The 21393-nt window shown below is 49.0% G+C and overlaps 2 protein-coding genes across 3 annotated transcripts in view; one reads left to right on the forward strand and one right to left on the reverse strand.

The window, feature by feature from the left end:
- LOC118175810 overlaps positions 1-21393 on the forward strand; it is a 142290-nt gene that overhangs the window by 58873 nt on the left and 62024 nt on the right. The window lies entirely within an intron of this gene.
- LOC118175808 (urotensin-2 receptor-like) lies at positions 5100-10254 on the reverse strand. Of its 2 annotated transcripts, none has more exons than XM_035342367.1 (2): positions 9127-10254; positions 5100-7626 (listed from the first exon to the last, which is right to left on the reverse strand). In XM_035342367.1, the coding sequence occupies exon 2, from the start codon at positions 6656-6658 to the stop codon at positions 5510-5512; it is 1149 nt and encodes a 382-aa protein (XP_035198258.1). In that variant the 5' UTR covers positions 6659-7626; positions 9127-10254; the 3' UTR covers positions 5100-5509. The 2 variants fall into 2 exon arrangements, with proteins under 2 accessions (XP_035198258.1, XP_035198257.1); XM_035342366.1 differs by having other exon boundaries at positions 5100-7354; positions 8109-10254.

Consider the following 21393-nt stretch of genomic DNA (forward strand, 5'->3'; position numbering starts at 1 on the left):
ACTTGTGCTGCCTTTGGCACATCTGCAAAACCAGCTGCCGCTGGTGCCAGTGAGTTAACTCTCTCCCAGGAGTTACAGACTGTCTGTGTGACACGAGAGGTGCCTGAGCCAGCCAGGCTGCTTGATAGTCAGGCCTGCTGTGACAGATCCTGCCCTGTGCTAGTGGAAGAATTTTTTCCCTATCTTTAAGGCAGCTTCTCTCACTGATTTTGTATGTATTTACTGTTATTGTATTATTTGGTCATATTTCTAGACAGCTTTAAACCAGTCACAGCAGCTACTTGATGTGTAATTAAATCTAATGGCAGTTAAAATTCTGAATGCTTGAGTGTTTTGCTCTTTGAAACTAAATTTATGAGATTTGCACTTCCTCTTGTGGCAAAAACATGAGCTCTGCTGGCAGACAGATGGATTTCCAGATGATAAACATTCAGACTGCATTTAGCAGCAAGCCTTCAGCTCGAGTATAAAACTCCTACTTTTTTTTTTTTTTTTTTTTTTTTTTTTTTTTTTTTCTGCTGGATTCCCTGCTCTCTAACTGTGGTGCTGGGGTGTCTGTTCCTGGGACCAAACAATGCAGCTCCTGCGTTTAACTAACTGCTGCAAGTCGGTCCCAAAGCTGCACGGGGAGACTTGCAGGAGGTCAGCTGGTGAGGCTCTTGCACACGGTGGGTTGACGTGCTTGTCCTGTAGCATTTTGGGTCAGAGGCTGCTTGAGGTACGAGCTGAAGGAGGCGAAGTAGCTTTGGTGATAGCGTGTGACAGCCTGATGGACTGCAGAACGTGAGGTGATGAACCGAGGGAAATGTCTCAATTGTGAACGAGAAGTGGCTGGAGTGGGCTGAACCACTCTTGCTCTTGGTGCCTTTCTGCACAGCTGGCGTGTTTGCTTCTTGCATTGCTGCTAAGCATGCAGCTGGTGACTAACTACAGCTCCAAGGTTTCTTTGCTAATAAGTGACTCATTAGTATAGTTAGTCCATCGCTGGATGTGTAAAACTAAGATTACGTTTCCTCCTATGCATTTCTTCGTTAATATCAGCAATGGATTTAGCTGCTGCTCGCCACCCACTCAACCATGTATGATGTTTTTCTGCAACGTTTGCGGTTGGCTCCCAGCTTTACTACGCTGGAAAATCTAGAATCAGCAACAAATTGCCTGCTTTTATTTTACCTCCCCTTTTGCAGCCTGTTTTCAAACATACCTCTCTATTCTTGCAGAATGATGTGTTCTGTGCTATTACACCTTCTCCTCAATTATCTTGATTCCACCACGTTTCTGATACGCCCAAATCAGCACCCTTATCTGCAACTCAGGTGTACCAGAGCAGAAGCTGGACTTACAGCTCAGGTGTTGGATTTAGAGATGCAAAAGCAATCGGGATCGTTTAGAGGTGAGACTTTCTCCAGGATGTGACAGCTCATGCAGGAAGGAGATGGCCACAGCTCCATACACCACCCCTCACAATTTGGCCACCTGCTGAGCCCGTGAGATAGAGCTGGAAAGCTCCTCCCATGCATATCTTAACCCAGGCAGACCTCACACATTTTGCAGCTTAAATGAAACAAAATATGTGCGTCCATTTATCGCCCAGGTGCCCGGGTGCAGGAGGGATTGTGCCCCTCTCTGCACGTAGGAATTGGTCAGAGGGTGGGTGCTGCAGTGCTCCCTGCCGCGGGCGCTCATCCTGTCCCAGCAGGGTTGGGACAGGCGGACGCATGGCACCGTGAGCTGTCCTTTGAGCAGTGCTACTGGAGCCCTGGGATGTGTTGTAAGAATCCTGTGGTTTGAACAAAACAGAGAGAAGGCATTCTAAAAATCAAATGTAAGCAAACAGAGGAGTAAAACTTCCTCCTGAAGTGAGAAATTGTGCTGTTTTGCCTCCTAAAGGCTAAAATGAGACAATTCAGTATTTGAAAAAATATATAACAAGATTCTTCATTTTCTGGGCGCATTTGCAAACAGTTTAAGTAAACATAAACGTCATCGTTTTGTGGCAAAGGCACTGTCCAGCTGAAAACCTCGCCTGGCCCCCGCTGTGCTTTGTGCCTGTTTCAGCCACCAGAGTGGGTACCAACCTTTCCCAGCCCGCAGGAGCACCGAAGGGGCTGGCTTCCGCATCCTGGTCCTTCTGGATACCCTGCTCTGCTCTATTTGTAACTTGACTTTTTTTTTTTTTTTTTTTTTTAAATCTCAGGCTGTTGCTAAAATGCTCCCTGGCTTAAACTAGCCAAAAAAAAAAAAAAAAAAAAAAAGGCATTTTGACTTCAAAAAGGCATTGTGACTTCTGGTTTCTGGAGTGGAGCTGGTGCCATCCAGCCTGTGGGGCACCAAATGCCCTTGAGATGGGGGGATTTAAGACATCAGGATGATGAATTCGCTCCTGTTCTCACCCAGTGGAAAAGAAACAAGGAGGAAATATTAGGATGTAGGTGAAGGGGGTCAGCAGGCACACAGCCACGTGTGGACACATACAGTTTCATATTCCTGTGATCTGTTTATGCAAACCCAGTGGCAAAAATTAGCTCTCAGATCTGTGACTGATAATAGTTTTCTGCAAGGAGGAATAATTGCTTTATGGGTATAATTAACAAGGAATTCATCTGCGTCTTGGAGGAGGCAGTACCTCCTTTGGACTTCACGGGCTCACCCATTTATATGCAGAGGCTGTTTGGTTCCAGGAACAGGACAGCTGTGTGATGTTTGGTGTCTGCACGTGGCTGATGCCCTATAAGTTAGCTGTGGACACGGAGCTGAGGCACAAGCTACTTGTCAATGGCTCGGAGCCTTGCTTTTACCTGCAGACTTGGAATAATATTCCTTATTGTTGCCTGTGCTGGGTGGCGATGGATGTTTTGAGAACAAAAGTGTTGTTTTTGCATCAGAATTGGTAACATAAGCATGGAAAGTGCAAGGCATGTTGCTTCCTGGGATTCCACCATGTATGGGGGGAAACAAGTGCTGGGCTGATATTCAACGGAACAGGACTGATAGGGTGTGTGGGACCAAAAGGCTAAAAAGCCATAAAAAACAGTAAGGAGGTTTCAAAAGGTAGGAAAAACAAAGGGAGGAATTAAAAGTTAATAACACTTCTATAAAACTAGTAACAGATATTTGATAGTTTGTGAACCCATAGTATTCAGCCAGTGAGGATCCAGGGGATAGAGTGAGAGTTAGGAGACAGGGTGTAGAGGATGTGGAAGTTGAGATGCCTGCCATTGCAACTGTGAATAAAACGTTACTTCAGTGAGGTCCTTGCCTGAGCCACTTATTGGCTAGTGAGTGTTTCACAGATGTGAATGTTTGAAGGTGGGAAAAAAAAAAAAAAAAAAAAGAGAAGAGAAAATAAAAACATAAAAGCCAGCCTGGGGTGGAAATGGAAAGGCTCGAATGAAACATCTCATCTTTCAAAGAGGAGCCAGTATTGACGGTAAGTCACCTGCAGTCGTTCCCTGACTTGTGGGTGTCATCGTTTCTCTTGCCTTTATTGTGCTGACTTGACAAACACGCTGACAGCCCCTGCGGAGAGCGCAGCGCCAGCTGCAATCAAGAGCTGAGGCTGGGTAGCCTCTGGGGAGGCAGGGAGCCCAAGCCTCCTCCCTGGGCACGGCAGGACCCCTGGCATGGTCCCACCCCTGCTGTTTTTAGGGTGTTTGTTGGATGTTTTTGCAGTGGCAGGCTTGCTGCAAATGTTTTCTGTGAGATGCATTGGTTGTGGTGGACTTGGGGAAGTTAGCGGAGCATTCCTGCTGGGGACAGGGGGCTTTGGCTGACCAGCTCTGGTGACAGATCTGCTCCCGTGTCTTTTGGTCACTGTTTGGCACTGTCCTCATTGGTGTGTAAAGCCTGGATGGGCTGGGATCTTTCCAAACACCCTCCATTTTTGACTCTGATCCTAGAAAAGATAGACTCTGCTTTCTGTCAGCCCCCAGTGGCTTTCCTTCACAGCGAGGGGAGCTGCTGGTCCTGAGCTTGGCTTGAGCTATTCCAGAGCAAGAAGCAGATAAAATTGCAATCTCAAAAAGAAATAAAAGCAAAGAGGCCAAATTTTACATTGTCTCATGATAAAAGCCTAACTACTTAAGTGACCACGTTAACTGCCCTGAAGAGGAATAGATGGTTAAAAACTAAATTCAATTCCTGTATAAGCAAATTCAGCTTGCTGCACGCTGGAGGATTGCACTGCAGTTCTGAATTTGCTCCTGAGCATTAGTCTGTGCCCGGCTCCATGGCTTGGTTAGAGTTGTGCTGGCACTGCATCCTTGTATCCTTGCTAACGAGGTAACAGGGCTAATGCAAGCAGAGGACTCCTGTGCGGATGTTGGCAGCGCCCCAGAGAAGGGACTTTTAGACTTGCTGGAGAAGCGCCAAGCATCACGGAGGGGATATTTGGCTTAATGATGCTTTATCATCAGCGAAAGCCAGGACAGGCAAAGTGTTCTCAGTGCAGGCAGGACCGCGTTCACATTTTGTAGCAGTAAAGCAAAATCATCTGTGAACGGAACAAGTGATCGTGGTGATAGGGAACTTTTGCTTTTATAATTGTGTTAGAGACTTCTGCTAGCACAGCTTTGCCCACCAGAGCTCACATCTCCTCACCCCCTCTTCTCCCTCTGTCTTTTCTCCCCAGACTCAGGGATGGAGGTCTGGTCCCTCTGGCTGTGTCTGCTGATGAGTGCCCTGAGAACAACAAAAGTGGAGGTTCCTGATTCTTCCTTGGAGGAGGGAAGAGGGCAGATACACTGGCAAAGGAAACTGAAGCTGGAAACTGGAAAGCTTTCCACTGGCAAATGAAAGGTTTTTCTGGGACAGATGATACTCCCCAAATTAGTGCTCATGTTTTGGGGGTTAGTGCATGAGGGGATGCTGAGTGTCCCCTGAATGTGGTACTGTCATGGGAAGCCTGTCTCATTGACAGGAGTCACAATATACTGCAGCAGCTGCTCAGCTACAGACACCTGTGTGAGTGGAGCATTAAGCCCAGCGTATACGTGAGAGTGTACAATAAATGTGAAGGCAATCAAAACCAGGACAAACACCCCTGGACGTTTCTCATCCAAGCTGTCCAATTCTACCCCAAATTCAAGCTGGATTGCATGTTACAGCCATCAGCCACTTTGTCTTTATTTCATTGTTTTCAGTTCTCATACAAGTATTAATCTAGCATTACTGCTTTAAAAAGAACAAACTACAGCCATTCACGGGATAACAATTTTAAACGCTGTGAGACAGCTGATACTATTAAAAAACATGGCCCTATAATAGGTTTTCATTATTCATAGCTACTTGAGGAGACACACACTATAAAATATAAAGATGAAAAGCGAAAGGCTATTTGCGAGCTTCAAATCAGTGGCACTGGAGGAAATGAGAACGGACAAATGGCACAGCCTCTGGACTAAATGTGTGCACATCATGGAGCTGCTAAGGCTTTGCCTTTACAGTGTACACTTTAAATCAAAGCAACATCAAAGTCAATATTGATTGTTCTTCGAGATGCATTTTACCTTCAGGCACTGCTGTTTCCCAAAGGAGCATGAGCAAGAACGTATGTCTCTGTGCAGTGCTGGCTGCTTGTGGACAGGGATCTCCCCGAAATCCTCTGAAACCGATTCCTCCTTTGGAAGTACCCACTGCTGCTGCTGAGGGTTCGCTGTCTGTTCTTCAGGTACTCCCGGTAGTTTTTGGTGAGCAGGGTGTAGAGGAAGGGGTTGATACAGCTGTTGCTGTAGGTCAGGCAGGTTGTCAGGTAATTAATGTTCTTCATCACCTTGGGAGATAAAGGGAAGGATTCGTAATATTGGAAGAGGAGCTGCCATATCCAGAAGGGCAAGAAGCAAGCCCAGAACACCAGCACGATCGTGAAGATTAAATAGAGCACCTTTTGGTTCGGCAGCCGCTTGGTCTGCTTGAAGGACGCTGTTTGCGACACCCAGTAAATCTTAGCTAGTCGGATGTAGAGGTAGCCAATGATTACCCCTGGCCCCACGATGCTGGTGCCAAAGAGGATGGTGAGATAGACTTTGTAGGACAGCTTGCTCCAGGTGGGCAGGCAGATGCTTTTGTTGTCCCTTTGCACCAACTGGATCATGATGAGCATTGGGAGAGTGAGCAGCAGCGATACCAGCCAGATGACAACAGCAATGGCCTTTCGGTAGCTCTTGGACCTCTTCACTGTGTCCAGGGGCTTCAGCACAGCAAAGTAGCGCTCTGTGCTCATGACTGTAAGGGTGAAGATGCTGGCGTGCATGGTGAGGAAGTCCAGGCTGAACAGGATGCGACAGCCAACGTCCCCAAAGTACCATTTCTGGATGAAGTAGGTCCCAACGATGAAGGGGATGGTGAGAAGGTAGAGGAGATCTGCCAGAGCGAGGTTGATGATGTAAATATACATGGAGGCAGATGACCGCAAGTAGTGGCACATCACCAGCAGGGTGTAGACGTTGCCAGTCACCCCAATCACACACATCAAGGAGAGGATGGTCCCGATGGTGCAGATGGCGATCATGTCCTCCATGGAACCGGTGGCAGCCACGCCGGCTCCAGTGGCATTGGTGGAGGCATTGGGTCTGATTCTGAACAGGCTGCTCTCGCTGGTGTCTGTCACCATGTAGGGGGTTGCGGAGAAGTGGCTCTCCAGCTCGTCAGTTAGGGACATCCTCCTGGCCTTTGAATGCCAGAGGCTTTGCTCATGCCACAGGTTTTTGGAGAGCTGTTCTTCCTGTTCTGAGAAACGCAACTGCTGGGAGATGGTGAACCATTGCTCAGTAGGGTCTCATCCACTAGAGGGAAGACATCAGAAACCAACAGATTAGAATCTGTCAGAGCAACACAACCTATTGTTCAGAAGCTACCTGTCCCTGAGTACATCTTTACTGCCTGCACGTACCAAAGGTCTGCATTGAAGCCGCTCATGCAAGGCTTATGCCGTCATTACGAGAGCACAACTCTGAGGAATGACTTTTTTTAGTGTGCATGGAAAAGAGGTGAGAGAGCATGCAGATACTTGGAACCACTTGCTGCAATCTTTAAAGTTAGTTTGGGGTTGGGGAAGAAAAGTATCCTTCCTAAATTCATAGTGCATTTGCTGATAAGCTCTTTGCTAAGCTCTTAACATGAAGGAGTCCAAGATGCAAAAGGGAAAACAAACCCTGTATTTACCATTTGCAGCTAAAGGGAATGTATCACAGGGAATAGATGACAAACTCTGGCATTTCTGCAGTGCTTTCCCTGAACAGCTTTCCTTGAATGAGAAGCTCCTGCTATGTCGTGACCTGCAGTTTCCAACTGTCAAGTGATGGAGAAAAAAGGCATTTTCTGTACGTAGCGCAAGCTGTGGGTTGTGCTGTGAGCTCTGGGTATGTGTAAACATGGTTCTTTTCATGTGCTCTGTCAAGTGTGAGCCCCCAGATGTTTGTGTGCCCATGCAGAGATATCTATTTCAGACAGTCCTGTCTGTGAATGTGTCTTATGCAGCGGGCTGTGAGATTGCTCTGCAGCGCTTCAGGCAGGTAGTCGCTCTTTGTACGCGGGAGCTTTCAGTTAGCTCAAGCCCAGTGCTGTATAAATCATGACTGTTGCTTTGAATTTGTGCTGGCTTGGGGTGTGGGCAAAGGGATATCAAACCTGCTTCAGAAAAACACAAAAAAGTATGTAAAACACCAGGATTTAAAGGCATAACAAGAAGCCTGTACCAACGTAAAGGTCACTGCACACAGAAATGTTTGCAGTACATATTTTACGCAGCTCAGGTTGTCTATTCATTTAGAAAATGCTCCAAGAGCAGGTGTTGGACTGCCTTGTCCTTGCAGGGCTCTGTAGGCAAAGACATCCCTCTGCCTGTTCCGTGGGGCAGGTTGGGTTGGTTTTATCATGGGAATTTGTGAGGTTGTGCAGCTTTTCCCTGTGAATTCGGTGTCCCTTTGCCTCCACACCCACTGACTCCTTTGCCCTCTTCATCCCGCTTGCTCGTTGGCAGGACGGCAGCACTGTGCCCTGCTCCAGCTGTCCTTGGGTCAGAGACCCTGCCAGTGACCATGGTAACACTAGAGGATGGGCAATGTTCATCCTCTTCATGAATTGCCCTCCTTTTTTCTTCTTCCCATTACCAGGTGATGGATGCTTTGGAGATGTCATGCAGAAAGTCTGCAGAAAAGAGGGCAACCTAGCACAGACAGATTTCTCCTTCCTTAACAGTTGGGATATGGGTGCAAAAAAGGCAGAAACACTACACGGAGCCCATCTACCCCCTCATGTCGCTTGGGTACAGACATCTGAGGGGGAGAGTTGAAGCGTGGTCCGGCAGTGGTCAGTTCTTTGGGAGGTTGCTTCTCTCGGCTGATCTCTATCAGCTTCACTCAGCTTTTCTGGACCCTCCAAACCCAAATCTGTCTTCTCCCTGCCATGCTGTGCAATCCCTCCTGCTTGTCTTTGGGCATGTGCAGCCAGCCCATCCACGCACCGGCTGGCTCCCTCATCATCTGCCTTATCCACGCTCCTGTACGAGCTGTGCTGGCAGCACAAGCGTCAACGCGTGGAGGAGACGCAGATGCTCGGGGGCTCTGCCTGCTCCTCTGCCACACGGTCACCAGCAGGCTTTGTTGGAAGGGAATGGCTCTGCATGGGTTGCTCCAGCTAAGCCCAGCTCCAGTGACATGCAGCTCTCGGGCTCGGTTGGATTTATGCTAGCTTGTTTTCAGGAGCACGTTTCCATGGCCCAGGTGCTGGTTCCTTGCAGCTGCCTTACTTTGTGCTCTGGGCAGTTGTAGCAGGTTTGTGTCGTGCCTGTGCTCATCGGCGCCTGTCCCTGTGTGACAGCTCCTGCTAGAGAGAGCTCCCGCACCGCAGCTGCCTGTTCTGCTCCTCCACCGAACCTGCATTTTGCTTCATTCATAAAATCACTACAGTGCTAATTCAATTCAAACACTCCAGCTATCTGCAGGCAGAGCTCGCAGCTAGGCAGGTCCTCGTTCCTAGAGGACGAAAATTGTACAGATTGGGGAAACCTTGCATTGCTTTAAAGTTATTGGCATTGCTGCACTCAAACATGCATGCATACACACAAACACATGCAGACACACACAATAAAGAGCCTGCTCTTCCAAGCAGCCATTCAAAGCATCTTACGGTCTAAGCAATTTTCTCAGCCATTCCTGCCTTTTCTTCTACGTTATCAGCACCGAGGGGCACCGTGCACGTTCCGGTAGCTACGAACATAAAGGAATTCCTCCTGCTCAAACCTTGCTTTTAAATCCAGCAGGTGAAGTTTCCTACAAGAAACGGAATAAAAATGCAGCTGGTAGTTTTAAAGCTGAAACTTCAAAAAACGAAAATTAAAAAAGGAAAGAATAAAAAAAGAGAATCCTTCTTCATGGGAAGACAACGCCAGCTCCCCCGTGCTCCGTCGCATCTGGAAACGCAGCGGCAGGAAGGGAGCGTGCTACCTCTCCAAGTATGTTTGAAATCTGTGCGCTCTTAATACTCTCATTCTCCTCCCTTCACTCACGCCTGCTATTTCTGTTACTCGGTGACGTTAGGCATAGCGTGGCTTTGACTGCAGCCGGCAAAGAGCCTTTTTAAAGCAGCAGCATTTGGATAGCTGGGGCTGGCTGAGCCCGCTCTCCCTGCCTGGCTGCGAGCCAGGCTGGGGCTGCGAGGTGTCGGTGCTGTGTTCATCTCGGGGCTGGTGACACGGAGAGCTGTCCTGCCCCTCCTTATGGTGCACAGAAGGGCACACGCATCTTGTGTTGCCTGAGCAAAACCATTGTGTCTGGGCTGGGCGGCCAGGCCAGGGAGGGTTAAATTCCTGCGGGAGGGTCGGCTGCCCATGGAAATGGCAAGCTCCTCCATTCGCAGATCGATTCCAAAACGAAGCCAAAGTTTATTTGAGTTGGACAGCGTATTCACAAACGAATCTGTGCGGTGGTATCATGCATGACAGCATCTGAGATATTTCAGGCTGGCAATAACAAAACGCTGCCCAGGTTGTTTGGGGTTCGGCTGCTTGCCTTTCCCTGAGGTTCTCGAAAAGGTGAAGACGGAGCAAGGTCACCCAAGCTCCTCGAAAGCCTCACTGTAAGAAGGGGCTGGTGCTGAGAAATGCTGAAGCGAACTTGAGATTATTTTGTTAGCAGCTGAATATTGGTTTGGTGATCTGTACACCATGGGATTGCTTTTCCTCCCGGTTCCTTGCTCTAGCTCTGTGCACCACAAGGAATTGCTTTTGATTTATGGGAGGTGAGGAGCACCCACCTCTCCTGGGGTGGGTGTGTGGGAGATGCCCACTGTTGCTTCACCAGTTTTTGTTCAGGTGGCCACCAAAAGGAGGTGCCAATTCCTGGCATGGGGCTCCAGGGAGGCGGTAGCACCCCACGGCTCTGTGCTTGATCCCTCCTGCATTGCCCTGACAGACCAAGACCGGTTTCCTCTTCAAACTCTTTCTCTGGGTACGTGTATTGTTTCATCTCTGTTCTTGGCCCTTTACACTCTGCCTTCTGGGAGCTTTCAGATGTATCTTCTCTCCAAGGTCTTGGCTTCCTGCAGCATGAGCCCAGTTTGGGAGAGCGCTCGCCCTCTGAATGGTGCTTGGGCTGCCTGGGGACAGTGGTGGCACCTGGGAAGGGTCTTGAGGACCAGCTGCAGCTGTCCCTGTATGGGGCAGCTGGTGCTCAAAGCAAGGCCCCTCAAAGCAAAGACCTGGGCTTTTGCATCTAGGGAGGACTTGGGTTAGGAGCAAATTGTCATGGGGAGGCTTGAGATTGTAATGAAAATACATTTCATGCTGGTGGCTCTTAGAAGGGCTGGTTGAGCCCTAAAACCCCAGCCCAAGCACCCTGATGTAAGGGTGTTTTGCTCCAAAGATTTGCTCTAACTCTGTGTTTTGTGTGTCTCTCTTAGCAAATCTTTGGCAAAATGTGAAGGTAATTCATGTGGCACGTTCTTCTTCCCATACAAAGCAGGGACAACCTGCAGGTGTCCTGGAATCCCCTTGCCAGTCTTCGTGTAACCCAAAGGATGTGTCCCCATCTGGCTTTTGTCCTGGTCTCTCTGGTGACAGATGCACTGAGGGTGGATACCGAGTTACCTGCAGCTGAATAATTCAGACCCACGGGCTGCTGTGCTTCTGTCCTGTGCTGGGGACAGTCCTCTGGGCACAGGTCCCGTGCAAAGTCAGTGATGGGGATGTGGGTGACCTGCTGGGCATGGCTTGGGCATGCTGGTTCCATCTCTGGGTCTCTCTCTGGGTACCTGTGCTGGAACTGTCATGCTGTCACTCCAAGGTGCCCGTTGGGTTGGCACTGGCCTGTGCCAGGAAAAGGGGAAATGGGATGAGGGAAAAGCTTCTGGCCAACCCATTGCTTTCCTGCACCTGTTGGTCCTAACCTGTTAGTTTCTCTTTGGTGTTCAGACCTGGAAAATGTTGTACCAGTGTGTGCTGGTTTATCAGGAAACGTCATTGCTGCTGGGGCTGCTGTCAGAGCAAGCTGAGCCCCCAAACAGTTGGAAAGCTCCCATGGGCTGCTGGAGCTGTTTGAGGTGGTGTCTGGAGAGACGCTTGAGAGTGATGTTGTGGTGTCAGGTTCACAGCCCTGGCTCAGAGGGTTGTTTGTGATTGTAGTGCTGCTTCTCCTGTTTCCCTTATTTTCCTAATCTGTAAGACAGAGATCATTGCACTCATCTCGCAGTGCCTTGAGTTTCAGGGTTTTTCACATTTGTCAGATGCTTTTAGAGCTATAGGCAGGAGTCCCAGCCAGCAGGATTTGTAACAGGGCTAGGAACCGTGCAGTAAATATTGGATGAAGGTAGGAGCTCTCGGAGATATGGATTAGGTCTGTTTAATTATTCAGGCAGCATCTGTAGCCACGGGGTTCAAGTTCTGCACAGGAGCCTTCTGAAGGGACTGCAGAGGCAGTAGGTGTTGTTATTCTTTCAAACACAGGGCAAAAAAGACCTGTTTGCATCTTCAGCATCACTTACGCCAACAGTACGTGAGTTTGATTGTGTTTGGTTACTGGTTCAAACCTCTCTGAACCAGATAAACCCCTCGTGCCCCCTGAGCTGGGCTGTGCACCCCACCTGCCCTGTACCTGCCTCCCCTGGTGTGCACAGGGCCCCTGGACACTTTTGTTCTGCTTTTGCTGGGGCAGCTTTGAGACCAGCCTCACTAGCAGCTGTGAGCTCCCTTGTGCTGCAAGCTGAAGGATTCCTGCAGGACAGCTTGCCTACACATCACGTTTTCAAAATGTAAGCCCTGCTCCCCTCATGCAGGGAAGAGCTTGTAGAAACGCAGCCAAAAATTGATAAAAGAAACAAATCTCATAAATGTGTCTGCATTCTTGGTCTGGGCCAAGGTCTAGAAACACATGCAAGGTTGGATAAGATGGGATTCTCATTTGCCTGACTTGGTTTACTCATCTCCGTGCACGACCTCCATGAATGCCCATAGCAGTCAGGGTGCCATGTGTGCCTTGTCTCTGCTACAGCTGTTATCGTGGTCACTCAGAAATTCGCATTAGCTTCAGAGAAACTGCCCTGACTTTGGGGCAGCCCAAAGGAGACCGAGCATTTGCAGTATTTTGTATGCTGATGTGGATTAAAATGAGGGCCTGGGAGGGCTTCACAACACTTGTCTTCCTCCGGTAGGGTCACAGCGGTGCAGTCGAGGGCAGGCTCTTCCCGTGTCATACCTCAAGTGACAGCACCTGGGTGACAAGTGCTGAGCCCAGACCACCACCCTGAGCACCACGCTGACAGCCAGGAGCAGCTCCCGAGGCAGAACACTGCTGAGGTGGTGACTCCTGAAGGACACAGTGCTCCCTGGGTCACCTCTTTAAATCCTGCATTTAAATCCCTGTTCCGTCTATTAATGGTCTTGGCACATGTAAATGCGATGTCCTAATTCCCAGCTGCTTTTCTCATTCTTCCTGCTATGCGTCCCCGCCAGTGAAAGAGCCACCCAAACTTAGCCACCCAAACATTTGGAGACCTCACTGAGCTTTTTGGCATTTTTGTCTCCTTTCTTCCTGTTTTTTCAACAAGAAACTTCCGTTGTCCTTTCCGAGGCAGTATTGCTTTGTTCTTGGCTAGTCTGCATGAAGGTGAGACTCTGGGGGCTGCAATAACCAGCTTGTTTTCCCTCATCCAGGACCCTTACACGTACACCAGGTTTACAGATGCTCCCCTCGGGGAAGGCATTCATCTCTTGCTGAGCTCTGCCAGCCCAGGATTTCTGTGCTGCTGCTGAGAGCTTTTCCCCTGCACAGGGGTGAATTTCACAAACAATCCAAGACGTGGTGCTGGAAGGGGCTGATAGGTGCCATACCAGGATGTTAGCTACATCATCTGTGCTGGTTTTGGCCCAAACAGTGCTGCTGCCCAGGGCAGGGAAGCAAATGAGGTGTTCTGTGCTGGCGCCCTGGAATTTGGGTAGGGAAAGGGCAGAGGGCTCAAGCTCTGACCCCCTGGGATTTGCAGGTGAAAGCCGCATGAACCCCATCCCTGGACCTTTGTGCAAGCTGGTCCTGCGGGGATGGGGCCAGAGCTCCTCTAGCTTTCCTCTCGGGACTGCTGCTGTATCTCTAATGAACTCTTGCTCCTCTGTCTCCTGAATTTCACCTTGCTGTTACTGGGATCTCTTCAAGATCCCAGAGATGGCATAGACTTAGGACTCCTGTGAGGTCCGAAGCTTGCTGTAGGATGCTGGGAGCTGCCCCGAATCCATTTGGGGTGTGGTGGGGTGAACTCTTCCAGGACGATGTGGTCATGGGCTGGTCCCCGTGGAGCTGGTGTTCCCCTTGAGGCTCAGGTCACTGCGTTCCTGGGAGGCTTCAGCATGTGCTGGGGACTTGACTGAACAGCCTGGCTGGGCAAAAACCTTCCTGACAGCGGGGAGGCAGAGCAGTGGCCACGTTGCTTGGTGGTTTGCACGTAATGCTTGTGCTGTTTACAAATTTCTAATGTGCTTATGATAATACCAAAGGACCTCCTTACAAATGCAAACAAGAACTTAAATACATTGATTTGCAATAGATTTAAGCTTGATGAGTCTGCTTTGCCCAATCCATTTCCCCTTTGGTGTATTTACAAGTGCAGCCCACGGGGACAGGATCAGTGATTAGATCTAGCCCAAGTCCTGTGATTTTCATCAGCGTACCAGCAGTGCCTTGCTGGAGCACAGGTTTTTGAGGCTTCCCCTCCCCAACTGATTACAGTTACGTGCACACGTTGTTACTCACTTGTTCTGCCTTTTGGTTTTTTCCAAGCTCTTTGGTCCTCTGCCACCATTAGAAACTGTCACGTAACCGCCTGCGTCCCAGACCTGAGATCTGTGAAAAAGACAAAGTGCCTAGGACATACCAAGGGTGGAGATAAGGTTGCATATATTTCATACCGGTAGAGGAAATTGTGATCAGCTGTAAGTGGGTTTTTATATCTCACATCAGTAATTAATATGGCTGCTTGTGCGCTTGTCTCAGTCAAGCATGTCCCTGGCTGGGTGCTGATGTCTGCAGTGGGAGGGATGGATCCTGTCTGGGCCAGCCTGTGCTAAGCTGTAGGCTGATCTGAGCCTCAGCCACTTCTGGGAGAGGTTTTACCAGTGCTAAAGCTGTTTTGGCAGTGTTATAGCTATTTTGGCAGTGCTTATAGCTGGGTGCTGCTACAGCAAATAAGCTGGTGGCTTTGGTGACAGCCTTCTGCACCTACACGGTGTGGTTATTGTGTCGTTTGCCCAACCGCCTCATGAAAACCTTTAAATCAAGAGCCACAGAGGTGTGGGGGCTCAGGGCAGGCAGCTGCAGGTGGACAGAGGAGGGCTCGGGGTAGAACCTCTACAGCAGAAAGGGGGTTTGTCCTCAGCAATATTTCACATCTCCCTCTGCACCAATTATAACCGGTCATCATATTTAAGGTATTTTGAGAGTAACTGGAATAGGAGGACACAGCACCTTTATTCTCTTTATTTGAATGCACTCAAGATTAACAAACAAACCCAAAGCTGCACTAGATTTCTGGAAATCTTCCAAGGCATAATCAGAAAAGCCTTGGGAAGTTGAGCTAAGCTCAGCCAAGCCCCTTCCATGGGATAAAACCTATGCTAAATACAAAGGTTTCTCCCCATTGTTACCCATATCTTGCACAGCACCCCCAGTTCACATCTGCGTGGCTGTGCTGACTGCTCCAATGCTTTGCAGTTTGGCTCAGTGTCCTCAGCCATCCCATCCTTCCCTCCAGCACTCTGTTCCCTCCTGGGGGAGTATTCCACATTTCTCAGTCTGGCTCCTCCTCGTGGCTAGGAATTAGAGGACTCTGGAAAATCTTTGTGAAGCCGGAAAGCTTGTGGGAAAAGTCAGGCTCGCACCACTTCCAGCAAAAGCTCCTGTTGCTGATCCTGGGTGTTTTCTCAGCTCTGGCTGCCTGTGGCTGGCAGCAAACGTTTCTCCTGGAGCTTTCAAAAACCTCTCACAAGACACGCAAGGTGCTGCATGAAGGGTTGTCTGGCAGCGTGTAAAAATAGCAAATGTCATTGCACGGAGCGTGTGCTGCTGCGGTGGCATTTGCCGTGCTGCACACGTGGGAGCAGGGCCCAAAGGAACGGGGATGGTGGCAGGTGGTAAAGGCCACCCCGCGAAGCATGAAGATGGAGATGTGCCCTGCTGAAGGTCACGGTGGTGGTGCTGCTGCTGGGGACAGCCCCGTGGTTCAAGAGGGCTGCAGGACAGGCTGGGCCTCCCACTGACCAGATGATTTGATGAAGGCTCACTTTTCATTGAAATCCGGCAGTGCAGCACCTGCCCAGGTATGGTGAGCTCCAGGCCTCTCGTGCTGCTGAGAGGTCATTGCCAAGGTGGGTGTGAGTGATGGTAGGCTGCTGGAAAGAGAAGATCCTGAGCTAAAAGCAGTGCCAGAAGTGGCAGGTGTTAGTTCAAAGACCCCAAAGCTCGTGCCAGTTTTAGACAGAGAGGTTTGCCCTCTGCAGGTTGCGTCCTGTGATGAGGAACAGGCAGCATGTGTGTCCCCATGCCAGTGAGTCAGTCCCTCACTGTGGGGACCGGTGTGTCCCCAGGATGGGGTCTGGGTGGCAGAGGTGGTCCCAGCAGGGCTGGGATGGCTGTGTGGTTGCTGGCCACAGAGGCCAGGAGGGCCGCAGCATTCATTCCTTTGTTATCCTTCTGGTGAGAAGGATGCAGCTTTTATTTAGTCATTGGCCTTTTATACCAGAGGGAAATTCTCCTGGAAATGCTCTAATGGTGACAAAGGGGTTTAATTCCCCAGCAGAAAGCAGAAGGGACACCGAGCAGGTGCCGGGTTTCACAGAGTGTGTATTTAATGTTTTAAAATGCTTCTCTGTGCCTCAGTTTGGTCCCAAGTAACGCTTTGATTAACGGAGCAAACCCAGTGTGCTGGGGCCTGAGGATGGACGTGGGGATGGGGTAGCTGAGAACAGCCCCCAACACAGATCCAGAGCTGAGGTGGAGGTCTGTGAGGGAAATTCTGCCTGGTTGCTGCCCGAGCAATGCCTTCTGCCCCTGTGGGACCCATCGGTCGTGCGTAACTCGATTTATTGAGTATTTGCACCACTGTGGTGCAGCGAGGTGGTGGCAGCCCATGCCTGGGGAGATGCTGCCTGTGCTGGGCGCATCCTGCCCCGGCTGCACTGAGCTGCTCCGACAGCACCCACTGGCACGATGAGGTTGTCCTCCTCCTCCTCAGTGTTCCTTCACGGCTCTCACCTCGCCTCACCTCTGTGTGCAGGCACAGCATCCTTTGGGCGGCCCTGCTGCCCATCCTTTATTTTCACTCTGCTGATTTCCCAGCAGGAGCTGAGCACAGCTGCTCCGCATCACGGGAAAGCTTCTGGCAGCAGCCACTGCGAAGCCGCCGCGTGAATGTCACCACAAAGCTCTGTCATAAAATGCCCTTGTGGCTTCAGAACATTTTAATTGTCCTTTTGGTGCACATTTGGAGGCATTGTAAAATCTTTATGTTCAAGACGGAGCGTTCCCCATGGGCTGGGGACCCACCTCCAAAACGTGCCACTGCCGTTTGGGGCTGTGTGTGGCTGAAGGGGGTTGTTTTCTCGGGTTTTGGAAGTGGTGTCAAAGCCACAGCTGTTTTATTGATGAGTCCAAGGGAGCAGCGTCCCTTGCTTCTCAGATTGTAACTGCCAGAGTACACAAACCTGCCTTGGTAAAACCTTTTTACCTGCCTTGGTAAAAAAATAAAAACAAAAAAAATATATAAAACCAAAAACCCGGATCACATCACATCTTGGTTCCCTTCAAGGTGATGTAGGATGCAATTTTTGGCCATGATTAGGTTTCAGCACTGGGGGGCAGCTGTTACAGCTGCCCCTGTGCTGTCCCCTGTGTTATCCTCAGGTTTCAGATCCTGCCTTGCTCTGCAGCATCCCGACTTGTACAAATGGAGGGAATTGCTTCATTTCACATGTGTATTCACTGCAGCTGTGCTCAAAACCGCTCCTGTTTCACTGTGAAGGCTGCTCCCTGAGCGAGCAGGAGGGAAGATCGCTTCTGACGTGTGTGCTTGGGGCTGCAGCCGGGCTCCCCATGCACCTTCAGGGCTCTGGGCACTGCAGGCTGCAGCGCGGTGCCTGCCTGGGTCCCTGTTCCAAGCCCAGCTCCCAAAGCCCTAGGTTTCTTGTTAACCCAAAATTTATCTCTTCCCATGTTGCCAGTGCTGTTTTCATGCCCTATTTTGAATACAATCGTTCTTTGTGCCAGCACACTGACAGTCAGGAATACAGATGGGCTTTTGGGGCTGGGGCTGGCAGGATGCATTTAAACAGTTTCCACTTTGCAAGTCATCTGAGTCCTGCACAAATGAGAGAAATTGGGCACCTGCTGTGCAGGATGATGAATATAAGTGGTTGGTGCACAGCCCAGTGCTGTTGTGAGCCTTTACACACCCCCAACATTAACTCCAAACAAAATATTCAAGGGTCTTAGTGGCTTTCAGCTACTTTTGCCAGCCTGCATTTGTAGTGCGTGACTCGGTGCAATTAGGTATCCCAAAACCTTTTGCAAAGAGGCTTTCAGCGACCTGTGCTGTGTCCCAGTCCTCTCGGGACATTGCCTGGGTGTTGATCCAGGACCTTGTGCCGCTGCAACATCTGGCCGTGCCTCCTTGCAGCACAGCATTGCCCTGAATTTCTCAGTTGTGCGCAGAATTCAATGGGAACTGACAACATTTCGCTCCAGCAGAAGGGAGGAGGATCTTTTCTACCTGTGCCAGATGGGAGCTCCTGCCAGCAGTGAGAAGCAATTCCCTTTCAAACTCATTTATCTTCCACTGCTAGCCCTTCTCGTGAGCTGCTCCTTGCAGCTGGCTCTGCCGTGCCCAGTGCACCCAGTGTAGGGACTCGCTTGACTGCTTTAATTGCCTCAAATTAATTACATCGTTATGAATTATATAAGGGTAACGTTTTTAGGGAACTAAAGCCCATGTCTTGATGATAAGAGGAAACTAATGGCATTTGTGTCTCACCTGAGCAATTCATACTCTCCTTGGCTGAGCCTGGTCCCTCGTCTTAGGGTCTTGCTTCTCCTGCATGACCACCACCGTGCTCGTTTCTCTTTTCTAAACAAGAGAGCCTGTACTGGCGTGGGCAATGTTTGCTCTGAGTTGATTGAGTTTCGAGTTAAAATTCTCCCCCAGTTTGTAAGATTTTCATGAAAAGTAAACCTTTCCTAACTGTTTGTTGAAATACTGAAATTCTCCCAGTTTTACAGGTTGTTTGCTCTGTCTGGAATGCCCGGCTGGTTATTTATGGTGTCTGAAAGGAGGCTGCTCTCGCCTTGACACCCTTCCAGGGACCCTGCCGAGTGAGGCAGCAGAGGTGCCCCTGTACCTCCCTTTCCCGTGTGCTCTTTCGATCCAATCTGATGGGTAGAAAGGGATTTTGCTGACTCTGGGAGATACTCACTATTAACTGGTGGATGTCCAGGCACTGTAATGCTTTAGTAACTTTTAGATAGTCTTTCCTCTGTTTTTTATTCCCTCTAATATTCTTATTCATATATATATATATTTTCACCATGAATCCCAGTTGTTCACGGTGAAGAACTTTTCTGTATCTCATTTGATTTCTTCATTATTATTATTATTATTTTACACACATGCATTCCATAAGCAATGCACTGAGGAATCAGTCTCTGTAGAAATTAAGCAATTTTACATGCAGGGATTTTATATGCTCCTAAGAAACTGTTATAAATGAATGCTGGAGGATTTGGGGACAATGACATTCCAAGATGCCATCAGATCTCCTATAGCTGATGGGTGAAATACAGTGATAAGGAAAAACAGCATATTTGAAAGGACTGAAGACATTCCTCCTGCCTTCTCCTGACAGCACAGGAACACACTGCCAGACTGAAAGGAAAGGAAAAACAAGGATGTGGAGACCCGACCAGCACGTCAGAAGCAATTCCAGGTCCGCCAAAAAAAAAAAAAAAAAAGTGTCCTATTCATTTTCATTTCCCTAGATTTGTGATACAGCAAACGGGTGCTTTTATGGAAGGGGGCAGCTGCAGGGCAAGGGCTGCTGGCCATGGCCATGTCTGGCACGGCTGCAGCCTTGGGCTGCTCTGCTTGGTTAAGAGATGTTTGTTGTCCCCAGCTGCCACTTCTCTTTCCTGCTCCTGTTCTGCTCCCTGTGCAGCTCCACCAGCTCCTCTCGGGGCCTGCCTTGAGCATCATGGGGTCATGCTGGTCTCTGTAAGCACAGAGGAGAATTTGCAGGTGGAGCCCTGTTACTCAAACCTAGCTGTGGATTTAAGGTATTATTGGGATCAAGAAGCAACCAACTTTATTTTTTCAGTTGGACTTCACCTTTACTATCCAGAATAATTTCACAACATCAGCAAGCTTCGTTGTTTTCCTCTTCCTTCCTTATTCCAGGTTGTTCACGTAGGGACAGGAAGGCTGGACACCATGGTGACTGCCTGCTCTGAAAACAGAACATTTACTCCTTTACTGCTCCTGCATTTTGTTTCTTATCTTAACCAATTACTTGCATGACAACCTTTGCTCTTGTCTCATGAAAGACTAGTTGTTGAAGGACCTGGTTGAATGCTTTTTGTTAATCCAACCATAACTATATTTCCCTTTTCAGCTTCTTCACAGACTCCTTCAGCGAGCTCCAATTTGAGGCAGAGATTCTCTTGTGAAATGCTCTTCCCCAGTATCTCATGTTTATCCGTGTGCCTGTTCACTCTACTTTTTAATCCAGTTTCTCCTAATTTGTCCCACTTACTGCTCTGTAGTTTTCCTGATCTTCACCGGGACCTTTTTGGAAAATCAGTGTCACATCAGGCACTTTCTAGTCATCAAGTGCACAGAGTTATAGAGAGTTTTAAGCAAGAAGTTGCATGCCACAGTTAATGCTGAAGCTCTTTTATCCTCACATTTCTTTATGGCTTTTATAGCTTTTTGGTGAGCACAGTCTGAAATCTGGCATCCCTGAAGTAAGCTCAGACAGGAAGGGAGGTCATAGTTAGGTGTATTTATTTTGCTTCGCTGATTGTCTGCCATTTAACTCACTATGTAGAAAGAAAACTGTGTTTTAAGCAGCACGACATGCGAGGAACTACTTGTGGGTGGCGATGTTGCTCTTACAAGTTCATTTGGAAATGCCAAGTCTGAGCTGCTGGCCTGTGGTGGGTGCGCTCTATGCCTGCGCTTGCCATAAGTCTTGCTCAGGTTTATGAGCCACAGCATGCCTTGATGTGATCGTTCCTTGAACTGGACAGCTCGTTAATAATGGAGTGCCAGGCAGACGCTCAATGCCATGAAATCCCTCACAGCAAAGTGATGAATCACACTGAAGTCCAGGAACATGATAAAGGATCTGAGTTTGACTATGAGTCAATCATTTTATCTAATAAAATGGCATGGCATCATCCCTTTGTTATCTGTGATTCAAGGAAAATCTGTCACAGCCTCTTTCCTCTGGTCTTTACAGAGTGTGGTGCAGCCTGACACTGCATCGCTCCCCTGTTATTTGTGCAAAACAGGCACGGGACAATCAGCCCCCCCAGCCATAAATGTGTGATGTAACTAATTGGCAAAAGCACAAAGTGCTGTGGGGCAGGGGGTTGCACAACCTGAAACACAAAGTGAAAGGGACCTGAATCCTGAAAAACTGCTGAATAAAGTAAATTATCTCATGATCCTACAAAGAGCAATCCCAAGCAAGAACTGTTTGAGCTCTCTGGGTGATAGGAGAGGGCTGCGCCCCTGATGCCCCCCCTGGGCTGGGACACCTCTCAGGGCACTCCGGGAAGGAAGCATCTATTGTGGCTGACTCCTCAAGGAACAAGTCATCTGCAGATAAATGCCAATAAGGGAGAGGGGTGAGAAACTCACCTTAAA

Source organism: Oxyura jamaicensis, chromosome 18 (assembly GCF_011077185.1).
Source record: "Oxyura jamaicensis isolate SHBP4307 breed ruddy duck chromosome 18, BPBGC_Ojam_1.0, whole genome shotgun sequence".
Lineage (NCBI taxonomy): Eukaryota > Metazoa > Chordata > Aves > Anseriformes > Anatidae > Oxyura > Oxyura jamaicensis.

Excerpts from the sequence above, each read along its gene's own strand:
- LOC118175808 (XM_035342367.1), bottom strand. The coding sequence starts at position 6,658 with ATGTCCCTAACTGACGAGCTGGAGAGCCACTTCTCCGCAACCCCCTAC.